Source organism: Tachyglossus aculeatus, chromosome 3 (genome assembly GCF_015852505.1).
Source record: "Tachyglossus aculeatus isolate mTacAcu1 chromosome 3, mTacAcu1.pri, whole genome shotgun sequence".
Classification (NCBI taxonomy): domain Eukaryota; kingdom Metazoa; phylum Chordata; class Mammalia; order Monotremata; family Tachyglossidae; genus Tachyglossus; species Tachyglossus aculeatus.
In genome coordinates this window covers 2,889,399-2,908,211 of record NC_052068.1, presented here as the reverse complement: position 1 = coordinate 2,908,211, position 18,813 = coordinate 2,889,399, and the positions used below count along the sequence as shown (strand labels likewise).

Genomic DNA, 18,813 nt, shown 5'->3' with positions numbered 1-18,813 from the left:
TTTGTTCTCGGGAGTTTTCTCTCCCCGCTCTAGACTGTAAGCTCCCTGGGGGAAGGGAATGTGTTTATTTATTGTTGTATCATCCTCTCCCAAGCGCTCAGTACAGTGCTCGACACATGGTAAAGCACCCAGTAAATATGATTGACTGATTGTCTGACCGTTCCACAAAGACGGGGCATCTTAGCCCTCATTTCTCCTATGCTCTCAAGGAGTTTTATCTCTTCCTCTACACTATAAACTCAGGTTGGTAGGGAATATATTTGTTTCTTGTTTTATCATATTCTCCCAGGTGCTTAGTACAGTGCTCTGCACATGGCAAAGTGCTCAGTAAATATGACTGACTTACTGTCCGACTGTTCCACAAAGACGGGGCATCTTAGCCATGGTTTCTGTTTCGTTCTCAGGGGTTTTCTCTCCCCTGTCTCAACTGTCAGCTCAACTGAAAGCATTCAGTAAATATGATCGACTGTCTGACTGTTCCACAAAGATGGGGCATCTTAGCCCTCATTTCTCCTTTGCTCTCAGGGGGTTTTATCTCCCCCTCTAGACTGTAAACTCATGTGGGCAGGGATTGTGTTTGTTTACTGTTGTATCATATTCTCCCAAGCGCTTAGTACAGTGCTTTGAACATGGCAAAGCGCTCAGTAAATATGATTGACCTACTCTCTGACTGTTCCACAAAGACAGGGCATCTTAGCCATGGTTTCTCTTTTCTTCTCGGGAGTTTTCTCTCCCCTCTCTAGACTGTAAGCTCCCTGGGGGAAGGGAATGTGTTCATTTATTGTTGTATCATCTTCTCCCAAGCGCTCAGTACAGTGCTCTACACATGGTTAAGCGCCCAGTAAATATGACTGACTCATTGTCTGACCGTTCCACGAAGACGGGGCATCTTAGCCCTCATTTCTCCTATGCTCTCAGGGAGTTTAATCTCCCCCTCCAGACTGTAAACTCAGGTGGGTAGGGAATAAGTTTGTTTCTTGTTGTATCATACTCTCCCAAGTGCTTAGTACAGTGCTCTGCACATGGCAAAGTGCTCAGTAAATATGACTGACTTACTGTCTGACTGTTCCACAAAGACGGGGCATCTTAGCCATGGCTTCTATTTTGTTCTCAGGGGTTTTCTCTCCCCCGTCTCAACTGTCAGCTCACTGGGAGCAGGGAATGTGTTTGTTTATTGTTGTATCATCATCCTCTCCCAAGCGCTCAGTACAGTGCTCTGCACAAGGGAAAGCGTTCAGTAAATATGATCGACTGACTGTCTGACTGTTCCCCAAAGACGGGGCATCTTAGCCCTCATTTCTCCTTTGCTCTCAGGGGTTTTTATATCTTCCCCTCTAGACTGTAAACTCATGTGGGCAGGGATTGTGTTTGTTTATTGTTGTATCATATTCTCCCAAGCGCTTAGTACAGTGCTCTGCACGTGGCAAAGCGCTCAGTAAATATGACTGACCTACTCTCCGACTGTTCCACAAAGACAGGGCATCTTAGCCATGGTTTCTCTTTTGTTCTCGGGAGTTTTCTCTCCCCTCTCTAGACTGTAAGCTCCCTGGGGGAAGGGAATGTGTTTATTTATTGTTGTATCATCCTCTCCCAAGCGCTCAGTACAGTGCTCTACACATGGTAAAGCGCCCAGTAAATATGACTGACTGATTGTCTGACCGTTCCATGAAGACGGGGCATCTTAGCCCTCATTTCTCCTATGCTCTCAGGGAGTTTTATCTCTTCCTCTACACTATAAACTCAGGTTGGTAGGGAATATATTTGTTTTTTGTTTTATCATATTCTCCTAGGTGCTTAGTACAGTGCTCTGCGCATGGCAAAGTGCTCAGTAAATATGACTGACTTACTGTCCGACTGTTCCACAAAGACGGGGCATCTTAGCCATGGTTTCTGTTTCGTTCTCAGGGGTTTTCTCTCCCCCGTCTCAACTCCAAGCTCACTGGGAGCAGGGAATGTGTTTGTTTATTGTTGTATCATCATCCTCTCCCAAGCGCTCAGTACAGTGCTCTGCACAAGGGAAAGCGTTCAGTAAATATGATCGACTGACTGTCTGACTGTTCCCCAAAGACGGGGCATCTTAGCCCTCATTTCTCCTTTGCTTTCAGGGGTTTTTATATCTCCCCCTCTAGACCGTAAACTCATGTGGGCAGAGATTGTGTTTGTTTACTGTTGTATCATATTCTCCCAAGCGCTTAGAACAGTGCTCTGCACACGGCAAAGTGCTCAGTAAATATGACTGAAGGACTGATCGGTTGTACCAACAAAAACAGGGCATCTTAGCCATGGTTTCTCTTTTGTTCTCAGAGGGTTTTCTCTCCCCCTCCAGACTGTAAGCTCATTGTGGGTGGGGAATGTGTTTATTGTTGTATCGTCCTCTCCCAAGCGCTTAGTACAGTGCTCTGCACACGGCAAAGTGCTCAGTAAATATGATTGAAGGACTGATCGGTTGTACCAACAAAAACAGGGCATCTTAGCCATGGTTTCTCTTTTGTTCTCAGAGGGTTTTCTCTCTTCCTCCAGACTGTAAGCTCATTGTGGGTGGGGAATGTGTTTATTGTTGTATCGTCCTCTCCCAAGCACTTAGTACAGTGCTCTGCACACAGTAAACACCCAATACATACGATTGACTGCCTGACTGAACCTGTGCCGGCCCGCTCTGGGCTACGACTGTTTTCTGGGAGCCCCCTCACGGATTCCTTCCTTCATTCAATCGTACGTATTAATAATAATAATAATAATGATAGCATTTGTTAAGCGCTTACTATGTGGAAAGCACTGTTCTAAGCGCTGGGGAGGTTACAAGGTGATCAGGTTGTCCCACGGGGGGCTCACAGTCTTAATCCCCATTTTACAGATGAGGGAACTGAGGCCCAGAGAAGTGAAGTGACTTCCCCAAGGTCACACAGCAGACGTGTGGCGGAGCCGGGATTCGAACCCATGACCTCTGACTCCAAAGCCCGGGCTCTTTCCACTGAGCCACGCCGCTTCTCATGGTACGTATTGAGCGCTTACTGTGTGCAGAGCGCTGTACGAAGCGCTTGGGGGAGGACAACACAACAATAAACAGACACATTCCCTGCCCACAACGTGCTTTTCATCATCGGCGCTTAGTACAGTGCCCGGCTGCTTAGTAGAGTGCCTCAGCGCTGAGCATAGTGCCTGGCACAAAGTAAGCGTTTAACAAATACCATCATTATAATAATAATAATAATGATGATGGCATTTATTAAGCGCTTACTATGTGCAAAGCACTGTTCTAAGCACCGGGGAGCTCACAAGGTGATCAGGTTGTCCCACAGTCTTAATCCCCGTTTTACAGATGAGGTCACTGAGGCCCAGAGAAGTGAAGTGACTTACCCAAATTCACCCAGCTGACAGTTGGCGGAGCCGGGATTTGAACCCATGACCTCGGACTCCAAAGCCCGGGCTCTTCCCACTGAGCCACGCTGATTAATGATTATCCGCCGCATCGGACGGTCGGCTCCGGAAGGCGAGGGGACGACGCGGGCCTGGTCTTTTCGGTCCTCGCCCCAGCGCTTGGCGCAGTGTCTAACATGCTTCATTCATTCATTCATTCATTCAATCGTATTTATTGAGCGCTTCGTGATCGGAGTCCTCCTGTAGCCCACCTCCTGGCTCAATCTCCCAGCCCCCAAACCCTCCCGCCTTCCTGAGCACGCACCTCATTATTCTGTACCCGACTACCTGTCAATCAGTCCTATTTACTGAGCACCTCTGGGGTGCGGGACACTGTACTAAGCTCCGGGGAGAGGACACAAAATACCAGACGCTTTCCTTGCCAAAATAGCGACTTTGCCCACATTTTTACGGCTGTCACTGCTGGTAAAGAGGAGGCATCTCGTGAGTAGGGACAAATCAACCGATGAAACAATTGTACGGTAATAATAATGATGATGATGATGACGATCATCAATCGTATTTATTAAGCGCTTACTATGTGCAGAGCACTGTACTAAGCGCTTGGGAAGTACAAATTGGCAACATCTAGAGACGGTCCCTACCCAACAGTGGGCTCACAGTCTAAAAGGGGGAGACAGAGAACAAAACCAAACATACTAACAAAATAAAATAAATGATGGCATTTGTTAAGCGCTTACTTAATACTCACAGTAATAATAATGATGATGATGATCATCATCATCAATCGTATTTATTGAGCGCTTACTATGTGCAGAGCACTGTACTAAGCGCTTGGGAAGTACAAATTGGCAACATCTAGAGACGGTCCCTACCCAACAGTGGGCTCACAGTCTAAAAGGGGGAGACAGAGAACAAAACCAAACATACTAACAGAATAAAATAAATGATGGCATTTGTTAAGCGCTTACTATGTGGGAGGCACTGTACTAAGCGCTGGGGTGGCTACAAGCAAATCGGGTTGGACACGGTCCCTGTCCCACGTGGGGCTCACAGTCCAAGCCTGACTGACGTACGTCCGGCCCAAAGTAATAATAGAGAAGCGGCGTGGCTCAGTGGAAACAGCCCGGGTTTTGGAGTCAGAGGTCATGGGTTCAAATCCCAACCCTGCCAACTGTCAGCTGGGTGACTTTGGGCAAGTCGCTTCACTTCTCTGGGCCTCAGTGGCCTCATCTGTAAAATGGGGATGAAGACTGTGAGCTCCTGTGGGACAACCTGATCACCTTGTAACCTCCCCAGTGCTTAGAATGGTGCTTTGCACATAGTAAGCGCTTAATAAATGCCATTATTATTATTATTATTATTATTATTTTTATTGTATTTGTTAAACATTCATTCAATTGTATTTATTAAGCGCTTACTGTGTGCAATCGCATTTATTAAGTGCTTACTTTGTGCAGAGCACTGTACTAAGCGCTTGGGAAACAACAGTACAACAATAAGCAATCCCTGCCCACAGCGAGCTCACGGTCTAGAGCTAAACACTGACTATGTCATCAATCGTATTTATTGAGCGCTTACTGTGTGCAGAGCACTGTACTAAGCGCTTGGGAAGTACAAATTGGCAACATATAGAGACGGTCCCTACCCAACAACGGGTGCCAGGCGCTGTACTAAGCACTGGGGCAGACACAAGCTAATCGGGTTGGACACAGTCCCTGTCCCACGTGGGGCTCACGGTCTCCATCCCCATTTTACTGATGAGGGAACTGAGGCCTAAAGGAGTGACTTAATAATGATGGTATTTGTTAAGCGCTTACTATGTGCCAAGCACTGTTCTAAGCGCTGGCGGAGAGACAAGGTGATCAGGTTGTCCCACGGGGGGCTCGCAGGCTTCATCCCACTTGGCAGATGAGATAACTGAGGCACAGTCTTTTAGACTGTGAGCCCACTGTTGGGTAGGGACTGTCTCTATATGTTGCCAACTTGGACTTCCCAAGCGCTTAGTACAGTGCTCTGCACACAGTAAGCGCTCAATAAATACGATTGATTGATTGAGGCACAGGGAAGTGAAGTGACTTGCCCAAGGTCACCCAGCAGACAAGTGGCGGAGCCGGGATTAGAACCCAGGACCTTTTGACTCTATCCACTACACCACGCTGCTTCTCCCACTTGGTACAGTGGCGTGTACACTGAAGGAGTCCTATTTATTTTATTGGTACACATTTATTTTTAGACTGTGAGCCCACTTTTTAGACTGTGAGCCCACTGCTGGGTAAGGACTGCCTCTCTATGTTGCCAACTTGTACTTCCCAAGTGCTTAGTACAGTGCTCTGCACACAGTAAGCGCTCAATAAATACGATTGATTGATTGATTCTATTTATTTTATTTTGTTAACATGTTTTGTTTTGTTGTCTGTCTCCCCCTTCCAGACTGTGAGCCCGCTGTCGGGTGGGGACCGGCTCTAGATGTTGCCGACTTGGACTTCCCAAGCGCTTAGTATGGTGCTCTGCACACAGTAAGCGCTCAATAAATACTATTGAATGAATGAATATACAGGGGCGAGGTTTACTGACGGGCGACCAGCCCAACGCTCTGCCCGCAATAAGGACTTGGTACATCATGGGCACACCAGTCGGGCTCGGCAGCACGCTAGGCGCATGGCAGGCACTTGGTCAGTCAAGCAGGCAGTCGATCCTATTTACTGAGCGCTTATTGTGTGCAGAGCACTGTACTAAGCGCCTGAGAGAGTACGCTAGAGCTTGGCACCGCGCTTGGCCCAAAGCAGTGCTCTGATCACAGCAGGTGCTAAATAGAAGCAATGAAAGCACAGCAGTATTTGTGGGATTTGCTGAGCGCTTACTGTGTGCCAGGCACTGTACTAAGCACTGAGGTAGATAATAATAATAATAATAATAATAATAATAATAATAATAATAATGACGGTATTTGCTAAATGCCAAGTTAAGTTGGTTTTTTTGTTGTTATATATATATATGTTACATATATATTCAGCACTTAGAACAGTGCTTTGCACATAGTAAGCGCTTAACAAATGCCATCATTATTATTATTATTATTATATACATATGTTAAATAATACAATAAATAACAAATAGCAAATTTGTTATTTGTTAACAAATTTGTTATTTGTTTTTGTTGCTTGTTAAGTGCCAAGCACTGTTCTAAGCGCTGGGGTGGATACAAGGTCATCAGGTTGTTCCACTGTTGGGTAGGGACTGTCTCTATATGGTGCCAACTTGTACTTCCCAAGCGCTCAGTACAGTGCTCTGCACACAGTAAGCACTCAATAAATACGATTGATTGATTGATTGATCCCCATTTGACAGATGAGGGAACTGAGGCCCAGAGAACTGAAGTGTCTTGCCCAGGTCACACAGCAGACAAGTGGCAGAGGCAAGATTAGAACCCACAACCTCTGACTCCCAATCCCGGGCTCTTTCCACTGAGCCACGCTGCTTCTGATTAGTTTGTATCTAATCCAATACAAACTAATTTCTGATTAGCCTCAAACTAATCACATTGGACACAGTCCCTGTCAGTCAATCAATCAATCAATCGTATTTATTGAGCACTTACTGTGTGCAGAGCACTGTACTAAGCGCTTGGGAAGTACAAGTTGGCAACATATAGAGACGGTCCCGACCCAACAGTGGGCTCACAGTCTAGGAGACTGTGGTGGGGTGGATACAAGGTTGTCCCACGAGGGGCTCACGGTCTTCATCCCCATTTTACAGATGAGAAAACTGAGGCACAGGGAAGTAAAGTGACTTGCCCAAGGTCACCAGCAGACAAGTGGCAGAGCTGGAATTGTTCAAACGAGAATCGCTTCCATCTCTCCCTCAGCTCTTCCTCCCCCTCCTCACTGAGCCCACTGTTGGGTAGGGACCGTCTCTATATGTTGCCAACTTGTACTTCCCAAGCGCTTAGTACAGTGCTCTGCACACAGTAAGTGCTCAATAAATACGATTGATTGATTGATTAACAAATAATAATAATAATGATGGTATTTGTTAAGTGCTTACTATGTGCCAATAAATATGATGATGATGATGATGCCAGGCACTGTTCTAAGCGCTGGGAAGGTTACAAGGTGATCAGCGTGGCTCAGTGGAAAGAGCCCGGGCTTTGGAATCAGAGGTCATGGGTTCGAATCCTGGCTCCACCACATGTCTGCTGTGTGACCTTGGGCAAGTCACTTAACTTCTCGGAGCCTCAGTTACCTCATCTGTAAAATTGGGGTGATGACTGTGAGCCCCACGCGGGACAACCTGATCACCTTGTATCCCCCCCAGCGCTTAGAACAGTGCTTTGCACATAGTAAGCAAGTCTTTTAGACTGTGAGCCCACTGTTGGGTAGGGACTGTCTCTATATGTTGCCAACTTGTACTTCCCAAGTGCTTAGTACAGTGCTCTGCACACAGTAAGCGCTCAATAAATACAATTGATTGATTGATTGATAGTAAGCGCTTAACAAATGCCATCATCATCATCATCAGGATGTCCCCTGGGGGGCTCACAGTCTTAATCCCCATTTTCCAGATGAGGTCACTGAGGCGCAGAGAAGGGAAGTGACCTGCCCAAAGTCACCCAGCTGACAGTTGGCAGAGACAGGATTTGAACCCACGACCTCTGACTCCAAAGCCCGGGCTCTTTCCACTGAGCCACCAACAAATACCGTCGTCATTTCTTTGTCTCCCCCCCGTCGTCTCCCCTTTCTCTGTCCGTCTCCGCGCGCCACCGGAGAGTCGCATTCGTTCAATGGTATTTATTGAGCGCTCACTGTGTGCAGAGCACTGGACTAAGCGCTCCCCGCGGGGGCCTTACCTTAAATTCCTGTTCCAGCCCGATCTTGTCCAAGCGGTTGGTCGTATTCTGCAGGCTCTGCAGGTGTTTCTCCAGGGAGGCTACGTCCAGTTCAGTGTCGCCGTAGAGATGGTATTCCAGCAAAGCCTGGTAGATGAATGAGTACTGCATCTGCGGGGAATAATAATAATAATAATAAATAATAATAATAATAATAATAATAATAGTGGTATTTGTTAAGCGCTTACTATGTGCCGAGCACTGTTCTAAGCTCTGGGGTAGATACAAGGTAATCAGGTTGTCCCACGTGGGGCTCACAGCCTTAATAATAATAGTAATGATGGCATTTGTTAAGCGCTTACTAGGTGCCGAGCACTGTTCTAAGCGCTGGGGGAGATAAAAGGGGATCAAGTTGTCCCACGTGGGGCTCACAGCCTTAATAATAATAATGATGATGGCATTTGTTAAGCGCTTACTATGTGCCGAGCACTGTTCTAAGCGCTGGGGGAGATACAAGGTGATCAGGTTGTCCCACGTGGGGCTCACAGCCTTAATAATAATAATAATAATGATGATGGCATTTGTTAAGCGATTACTATGTGCCGAGCACTGTTCTAAGCGCTGGGGGAGATAAAAGAGGATCAAGTTGTCCCACGTGGGGCTCACAGCCTTAATAATAATAATGATGATGGCATTTGTTAAGCGCTTACTATGTGCCGAGCACTGTTCTAAGCGCTGGGGGAGATAAAAGGGGATCAAGTTGTCCCACGTGGGGCTCACAGCCTTAATAATAATAATGATGATGGCATTTGTTAAGCGTTTACTATGTGCCGAGCACTGTTCTAAGCGCTGGGGGAGATACAAGGTGATCAGGTTGTCCCACGTGGGGCTCACAGCCTTAATAATAATAATAATAATGATGATGGCATTTGTTAAGCGATTACTATGTGCCGAGCACTGTTCTAAGCGTTGGGGGAGATACAAGGTGATCAGGTTGTCCTACGTGGGCCTCACAGCCTTAATAATAACAATAATAATGGCATTTGTTAAGCGCTTACTATGTGCAGAGCACTGTTCGAAGCGCTGGGGGAGATACAAGGGGATCAGGTTGTCCCACGTGGGGCTCACAGTCTTCATCCCCATTTGACAGATGAGATAACTGAGGCTCAGAGAAGTGACTTTCTGAAGGTCACACAGCAGACATGTGGTGGAGACGGGATTCGAACCCCTGACCTCTGACTCCAAAGCCCGGGCTCTTTCCACTGAGCCACGCTGCTTCTCTACCAGCTTTCATCCCAAGCAGCGTGGCTCAGTGGAAAGAGCCCGGGCTTTGGAGTCAGAGGTCAGGGGTTCGAATCTCGGCTCTGCCAGTTGTCAGCTGTGTGACTTTGGGCAAGTCACTTCACTTCTCTGGGCCTCAGTGACCTCACCTGGAAAATGGGGATGAAGACTGTGAGCCCCCTGTGGGACAACCTGATCACCTTGTAACCTCCCCAGCGCTTAGAACAGTGCTTTGCACATAGTAAGCACTTAATAAATGCCATTATTATTATTATTATTTACAGCTGAGGGAACTGAGGCACAGAGAAGTCAAGTGACTTGCCCAAATAATAATAATATTGGCATTTGTTAAGCGCTTACTATGTGCAAAGCACTGTTCTAAGCGCTTGGGGGGATACAAAGTGATCAGGTTGTCCCACGTGGGGCTCACAGTCTTAATCCCCATTTTACAGATGAGGTAACTGAGGCGCAGAGAAGTTAAGTGACTTGCCCAAGGTCACACAGCAGACATGTGGCGGAGCCGGGACTCGAACCCATGACCTCTGACTCCAAAGCCCGTGCTCTTTCCACCGAGCCACGCTGCTTCTCAGCCACGCTGCTGATCATCATCATCATCAGTCGTATTTATTGAGCGCTTACTGGGTGCAGAGCACTGTACTAAGCGCTTGATCACTCAGTAAGTGCTCAATACATACGATTGAATGAATGAATGATCGGTGGCGGAGCCGGGATTAGAACCCATGACCTCTGACTCCAAAGCCCGGGCTCTTTCCACTGAGTCACGCTGCTTCCAGAGTGAGCACTTCTTACTTAACATAACTAACTGATCCATTATTTTGGTGTGTCCAGTAATAACAATAATAATAATAATAATAATAATAATGGCATTTATTAAGTGCTTACTATGTGCAAAGCACTGTTCTAAGCACTGGGGAGGTTACAAGGAGATCAGGTTGTCCCACGAGGGGCTCACAGTCTTCATAACACACCATGTTATGTTATGTTATGTTGGTTAGTCTTCATTCATTCAATAGTATTTATTGAGCGCTTACCGTGTGCAGAGCACTGTACTAAGCGCTTGGGAAGTACAATTCGGCAACACATAGAGACAATCCCTACCCAACACTTCAGAACTAACTGATCCGTTATGCGGGTGAGTCCAGTAGTGCTTAGCACAGTGCCCAGCTCAGAGTGACCACTTTGTACTTAAAATAACTAACCGATCCGTTATGTGGGTGTGTTCAGTAGCGCTCAGTACAGTGCCGGGCCCAGAGTGAGCACTTCTTATTTAACATAACTAACCAATCTGTTTTGTTGGTGGGTCCAGTAGCGCTTAGCACAGTGCCGGGCCCAGAGTGACCACTTCTTACCTAACATAACTAACTGATCCATTATGTGGGTGAGTCCAGTAGCGCTTAGTACAGTGCCGGGCCCAGAGTGAGCACTTCTTACCTAATATAACTAACCGATCCATTATGTAGGTGAGTCCAGTAGCGCTTAGCACAGTGCCGGGCCCAGAGTGAGCACTTCTTACCTAACATAACTAACTGATCCGTTACGTGGGTGAGTCCAGTAGCGCTTAGCACAGTGCAGGGCCCAGAGTGAGCACTTCTTACTTAACATAACTAACTGATCCGTTATGTTGGTGTGTCCAGCAATAATAATAATAATAATAATAATAATGATGGCATTTATTATGCGCTTACTATGTGCAAAGCACTGTTCTAAGCGCTGGGGAGGTTACAAGGTGATCAGGTTGTCCCACAGGGGGCTTACAGTCAATCCCCATTTTACAGATGAGGTAACTGAGGCCCAGAGAAGTTAAGTGACTTGCCCAAACTCACACAGCTGACATTGGATGGAGCCGGGATTTGAACCCATGACTTCTGACTCCAAAGCCCAGGCTCTTCATACTGAGCCACGCGGCTTCTGTAGTGCTTAGCACAGTGCCGGGACCAGAGTGAGCATTTCTTACTTAACATAACTAACTGATCCATTATGCTGGTGTGTCTAGTAGCGCTTAGCACAGTGCCGGGCCCAGAGTGACCCCTTTGTACTCAACATAACTAACCGATCCATTACGTGGGTGTGTCCAGTAGCGCTTAGCACAGTGCCGGGCCCAGAGTGAGCACTTCTTACTTAACATAACTAACCGATCTGTTACGCGGGTGTGTCCAGTAGCGCTTAGCACAGTGCCGGGCTCAGAGTGACCACTTTGTACTCAACATAACTAACCGATCCGTTATGTGGATGTGTCCAGTAGCGCTTAGCACAGTGCCGGGCCCAGAGTGACCACTTTGTACTCAACATAACTAACCGATCCGTTACATGGGTGTGTCCAGTAGCGCTTAGCACAGTGCCGGGCCCAGAGTGAGCACTTCTTACTTGACATAACTAACCGATCCATTATGTGGGTGTGTCTAGTAGCGCTTAGCACAGTGCCGGGCCCAGAGTGACCACTTCTTACTTAACATAACTAACTAATCCATTACGTTGGTGGGTCTAGTAGCGCTTAGCACAGTGCCGGGCCCCAGAGTGAGCACTTCTTACCTAACATAACTAACCAATCCGTTACATGGGTGCGTCTAGTAGCGCTTAGCACAGTGCCGGGCCCAGAGTGACCACTTCTTTTACTTAACATAACTAACCGATCCGTTACGCGGGTGTGTCCAGTAGCGCTTAGCACAGTGCCGGGCCCAGAGTGAGCACTTCTTACCTAACATAACTAACCGATCCGTTACGTGGGTGAGTCCAGTAGCGCTTAGCACAGTGCAGGGCCCAGAGTGAGCACTTCTTACTTAACATAACTAACTGATCCGTTATGTTGGTTTGTCCAGTAATAATAATAATAATAATGATGGCATTTGTTAAGCACTTACTATGTGCAAAGCACTTTTAAGCGCTGGGGAGGTTACAAGGTGATCAGGTTGTCCCACAGGGGGGTTACAGTCAATCCCCATTTTACAGATGAGGTAACTGAGGCACAGAGAAGTTAAGTGACTTGCCCAAAATCCCACAGCTGACATATGATGGAGCCGGGATTTGAACCCATGACTTCTGACTCCAAAGCCCGGGCTCTTCCCACTGAGCCACGCGGCTTCTGTAGTGCTTAGCACAGTGCCGGGCCCAGAGTGAGCACTTCTTACTTAACATAACTAATCGATCTGTTACGAGGGTGTGTCCAGTAGCGCTTAGCACAGTGCCGGGCCCAGAGTGAGCACTTCTTACTTAACATAACTAACTGATCCGTTATGTGGATGTGTCCAGTAGCGCTTAGCACAGTGCCGGGCCCCAGAGTGAGCACTTCTTACTTAACATAACTAACCGATCCGTTACGCGGGTGTGTCCATTAGCGCTTAGCACAGTGCCGGGCCCAGAGTGACCACTTCTTACTTAACATAACTAACCAATCCGTTATGTTGGTGGGTCTAGTAGCGCTTAGCACAGTGCCGGGCCCAGAGTGACCACTTTGTACTCAACATAACTAACCGATCCGTTATGTGGATGTGTCTAGTAGCGCTTAGCACAGTGCCGGGCCCAGAGTGAGCACTTCTTCCCTTACATAACTAATCGATCCATTATGTGGGTGAGTCCAGTAGCGCTCAGCACAGTGTCAGGCCCAGAGTGAGCACTTCTTACTTAACATAACTAACCGATCCGTTACGCGTGTGTGTCCAGTAGCGCTTAGCACAGTGCCTGGCCCAGAGTGAGCACTTCTTTTACTTAACATAACTAACCGATCCGTTAGGCGGGTGTGTCCAGTAGCGCTTGGCACAGTGCCGGGCCCAGAGTGAGCACTTCTTACTTAACTAACTGATCCGTTATGTGGGTGTGTCCAGTAGCGCTTAGCACAGTGCCGGGCCCAGAGTGACCACTTTGTACTCAACATAACTAACTGATCCGTTACGTGGGTGTGTTCAGTAGCGCTTAGCACAGTGCCGGGCCCAGAGTGACCACTTCTTACTTAACATAACTAACCGATCCGTTACGTGGGTGTGTCCAGTAGCGCTTAGCACAGTGCCGGGCCCCGAGTGACCACTTCTTACTTAACAGAACTAACCGATCCATTACGTTGGTGTGTGTAGTAGCTAACCAGTAACTAACCAATCTGTTACGAGGGTGTGCCCAGTAGCGCTTAGTACAGTGCCGGGCCCAGAGTGACCCCTTTGTACTCAACATAACTAACCGATCCGTTATGTGGGTGTGTCCAGTAGCGCTCAGCACAGTGCCGGGCCCAGAGTGTCACTTCTTACTTAACATAACTAACTGATCCGTTACGCGGATGTGTCCAGTAGCACTTAGCACAGTGCCGGGCCCAGAGTGAGCACTTCTTACTTAACATAACTAACTGATCCGTTACGCGGATGTGTCCAGTAGCACTTAGCACAGTGCCGGGCCCAGAGTGAGCACTTCTTACTTAACATAACTAACCGATCTGTTACGAGGGTGTGCCCAGTAGCGCTTAGTACAGTGCCGGGCCCAGAGTGACCACTTTGTACTTAAAATAACTAACTGATCTGTTATGCTGGTGGGTCTAGTAGCGCTTAGCACAGTGCCGGGCCCAGAGTGAGCACTTTTTACTTAACATAACTAACCAATCCGTTACGTGGGTGTGTCCAGTAGCGCTTAGCACAGTGCTGGGCCCAGAGTGACCACTTCTTACTTAACATAACTAACCAATCCGTTATGTTGGTGTGTCCAGTAGCGCTTAGCACAGTGCCGGGCCCAGAGTGACCACTTTTTACTTAACATAACTAACCAATCCGTTACGCGGGTGTGTCCAGTAGCGCTTAGCACAGTGCCGGGCCCAGAGTGACCACTTCTTACTTAACATAACTAACCAATCCGTTATGTTGGTGGGTCCAGTAGCGCTTAGCACAGTGCCGGGCCCAGAGTGACCACTTCTTACATAAGATAACTAACCTATCCGTTACGCGGATGTGTCCAGTAGAGCTTAGCGCAGTGCCGGGCCCTGAGTGAGCACTTCTTTTACTTAACATAACTAACCGATCGGTGATGTGGGTGTGTCCAGCAGCGCTTAGCACAGTGCCGGGCCCTTGGGAAGCGCCCAGGGAGAGGGCCGTCGCCGTGCCCCCCGTCCCTCACCTCGGTCTGCACCATCTGCGGACGCTGACGGCGGATTCGGGCCACGAAGTCGAAGACGTCGATCCCGCGCTCGGCCTGCATCATGGCGATGACGGAGTCGATGACGATGAAAGTCCCCGTGCGACCCACGCCGGCACTAATAATCATGATAATGATGGCATTTAGTATTATGATTATGATTAACAAATAATAATATTTAATATATTATTATATATAATGATATTAAATAATACCAACATTATTATTAACAGACAATATTAAATATAACAATATTAAATAATACCAACATTGTTATTATTATTAATAATGTTGGTATTTGTTAAGCGCTTACTATGTGCAAAGCACTGTTCTAAGCGCTGGGGTAGATACAAGGTGATCAGGTTGTCCCACGGGGCGCTCACAGCCTTCATCCCCATTTTACAGCTGAGGGAACTGAGGCCCAGAGAAGTGAAGTGGCTTGCCCAAAGTCACCCAGCTGACAAGTGGCGGAGCCGGGATTTGAACCCACGACCTCTGACTCCAAAGCCCGGGCTCTTTTCACTGAGCCACGCTGCTTCGCTGCTTATTAAGCGCTTACTATGTGCCAAGCACTGTTCTAAGCGCTGGGGAGGTTACAAGGTGATCAGCTTGTCCCACGGGGTCTCACAGTCTTCATTCCCATTTGACAGATGAGGTCACTGAGGCCCAGGGAAGTGAAGTGACTTGCCCAAAGTCATTCATTCATTCATTCAATCGTATCTTCTAGACTGTGAGCCCACTGTTGAGTAGGGAACGTTTCTATATGTTACCAACTTGTACTTCTCAAGCGCTTAGTACAGCGCTCTGCACACAGTAAGCGCTCAATAAATACCATTGAATGAATGAGTGAATGAATTTATTGAGCGCTTACTGTGTGCAGATCACTGTACTAAGCGCTTGGGAAGTACAGGTTGGCAACATCTAGAGACGGTCCCTACCCAACAGCGGGTTCACAGTCTAGAAGGGGGAGACAGAGAACAAAATAAAACATATTGACAAAATAAAATAAATAGAATAAATATGTACAAGTAAAATAAATCAATAAATTGAGTAATGAATCTGTCCAAACATAGATCAGTCTAGAAGGGGGAGATGGCCAACAAAACAGAACATATTAACAAAATAAAATAAATAGAATAAATAGGTACAAGTAAAATAAATCAATAAATAGAGTAATAAATAGGTGCAAACATAGATATATATATATATATATATATATATATATATATATATATATATATATATATATATATATGTACAGGTGCTGTGGGGAGGGGAAGGAGGTAAGGCCGGGAGGATGGGGAGCGAGAAGAAGGGGAGAGGAAGGAGGGGGCTCAGTGTGGGAAGGCCTCCTGGAGGAGGCGTGAGCTCACAGTCTTAATCCCCATTTTCCAGATGAGGTAACTGAGGCTCAGAGAAGTGAAGTGACTTGCCCAAAGTCACACAGCTGACAATTGGCGGAGCCGGGATTTGAACCCGTGACCTCTGCCTCCAAAGCCCGGGCTCTTTCCACTGAGCCACATCGTCCCATTACAGGACGGACCGACAGACACGGGACCCGGGGTCAACCCCTCCAGACTATTTCCTCAACGCTTCCCAGGGGCGGCGCGTACAGCGTGCCTTAGTGGCAAGAACACAAACTTGGGAGTCAGAGGTCATGGGTTCCAATCCGCCTCTGCCACTTTTCTGCTGTGTGACCTTGGGCAAGCCACTTAACCTCTCTGAGCCTCAGTTCCCTCGTCTGGAAAATGGGGATGAAGACTGTGAGCCCCCCCGTGGGACAACCTGATCACCTTGTCACCTCCCCAGCGCTTAGAACAGTGCTTTGCACATAATAAGCGCTTAAAAAATACTATCATTATTATTACGGAGAAGCAGCGTGGCTCAGTGGAAAGAGCCCGGGCTTTGGAGTCAGGGGTCATGGGTTCAAATCCCGGCTCTGTCAATTGCCAGCTGTGTGACTTTGGGCAAGTTACTTCACTTCTCTGGGCCTCAGTTCCCTCATCTGTAAAATGGGGATGAAGACTATGAGCCCCAACCTGATCACCTTGTATCCTCCCCCAGCGCTTAGATCAGTGCTCTTTTTTTTTAATGGCATTTATTAAGCACTTACTATGTGCCAAGCACTGTTGTTTGCACATAGTAAGCGCTTAATAAATGCCATTATTATGATTATTATTATTATTGTAACCTCCCCAGCGCTTAGAACAGCGCTTTTTTTTAAATGCCATTTATTAAGCGCTTACTATGTGCAAAGCACTGTTGTTTGCACATAGTAAGCGCTTAATAAATGCCATTATTATCATTATTATTATTGTAACCTCCCCAGCGCTTAGAACAGCGTTTTGCACATAGTGAGCGCTTAATAAATGCTATCATTATCATTATTATTACTGAGCGCTTGGGAGAGGGGCACGCCACAATATAACGGCCACGATCCACCCGCAAGGGATGGATTTCCATCTAATTGTTTCGTTTTGTTGTCCATCTCCCTCTTCTAATCATAATAATGATAATAATAATGATGGCATTTATTAAGCACTTACTATGTGCCAAGCACTGCTGTACGCGCTGGGGAGGTTACAAGGTGATCAGGTTGTTCCATGGGTGTTCACATTATTCCCATTTTACAGATTAGGTCAATGAGGCCCAGAGAAGTGAAGTGACTTGCCCAAAGTCACACAGCCGACAATTGGCGGAGCCGGGATTAGAACCCATGACCTCGGACTCCAAAGGCCGGGCTCTTTCCACTGAACCACGCTGCTTCTCTAGACTGTGAGCCCATTGTTGGGTAGGGACTGTCTCTATATGTTGCCAAATTGTACTTTCCAAGCGCTTAGTACAGTGCTCTGCACAGTAAGCGCTCAATAAATGCAATTGAATGAATACTAATGTTTTGTTTTGTTGTCCGTCTCCCCTTTCTAGACTGTGAGCCCGTTGTTGGGTAGGGACCGTCTCCATCTGTTGCCAACTTGTACTTTCCGAGCGCTTAGTACAGTGCTCTGCCCACAGTAAGCGCTCAATAAATGCAATTGAATGAATGACTGAATGGATTGGGTCCCCTCCTGCGATGAGGGGAACAGGAGCCAGGGAAGCAGCGTGGCCTAGCGTTTAGAGCGCGAGCCTGGGAGTCAGAAGGATCTGAGTTCTAATCCCGCTCCACCACTTGTCTGCCGTGTGACCTTAGGCAAGTCATTTCACTTCTCTGGGCCTCAGTTCCCTCATCTGTCAAATGGGGATGGAGACTGTGAGCCCCACGAGGGACAGGGACTGTGTCCAACCCGATGAAGGGCTTAATAAATGTCACTATTATTATTATTATCATTATTGTCATTATTATTATTATTATTATTACTACCACCATTGATCGAATGCATGAATGAATGAATGAACGCAACCCCATCTCCGGCCAGCAGGGGGAGCACCGAGATTACAAATAATACTAATTCATTCATTCAATCTTATTTATTCATTCATTCATCCATCCAACCGCATTTATTGAGCGCTTACTGTGTGCAGAGCACTGTACTAAGCGCTTGGGAAGTACAAGTTGGCAACATATAGAGACGGTCCCTACCCAACAGTGGGCTCACAGTCTAGAAATAATGATGGTTCACTATAATAATGATGATGATTAATAATAATAATAATAATAATAATAATAATGTTGGCATTTGTTAAGCGCTTGCTATGTGCAAAACACTGTTCTAAGCGCTGGGGGCTACAAGGTAATTAGGTTGTCCCACCTGGGGTTCACTGTCTTTTTCCCCATTTTCCAGAGGAGGGAACTGAGGCCCAGAGAAGTGAAGTGACTTGCCCAGAGTCACACAGCAGACAAGTGGCTGAGGCGGGATTCGAACCCACAACCTCTGACTCCCAAGCCCGGGCTCTTTCCACTGAGCCACGCTGCTTCAACAGCTCAAGCCCAGGAAAATTTTTCCTCTTAGAAGGAAAGGGAGAAAGGCCCAAGGCATAAATTCAAATATCAACTGGGACGGGGTTGAACTCCAGACACTACGCAAGTGATTTAATTGGTGGTTTCTTTAAAAAAAATAAACAAATTGTTAAATCAATCCATCAATGGCATTTATTGAGCGCTTACTGTGTGCAGAGCACTTTACAAGCAATTGGGAGAGTATTTATTTACTCATACTTACTGAGCGCTTACAGTGTGCAGAGCACTGGACTAAGCACTTGGGAGA

General features: G+C 47.0%; 1 protein-coding gene across 5 annotated transcripts in view; it reads right to left on the bottom strand.

Annotated features, from left to right (window-relative positions):
* The window catches only part of PTPRE (protein tyrosine phosphatase receptor type E), a 212,236-nt gene that overhangs the window by 48,642 nt on the left and 144,781 nt on the right, over positions 1–18,813 (bottom strand). For all 5 annotated transcript variants that reach the window (XM_038743959.1, XM_038743960.1, XM_038743961.1 and 2 more), the window contains 2 exons: positions 14,594–14,729; positions 8,228–8,377 (listed from right to left, as the gene is read on the bottom strand). In XM_038743959.1, coding sequence (XP_038599887.1) covers positions 8,228–8,377; positions 14,594–14,729 — 286 coding nt within the window. The remainder of the gene's footprint in view (positions 1–8,227; positions 8,378–14,593; positions 14,730–18,813) is intronic.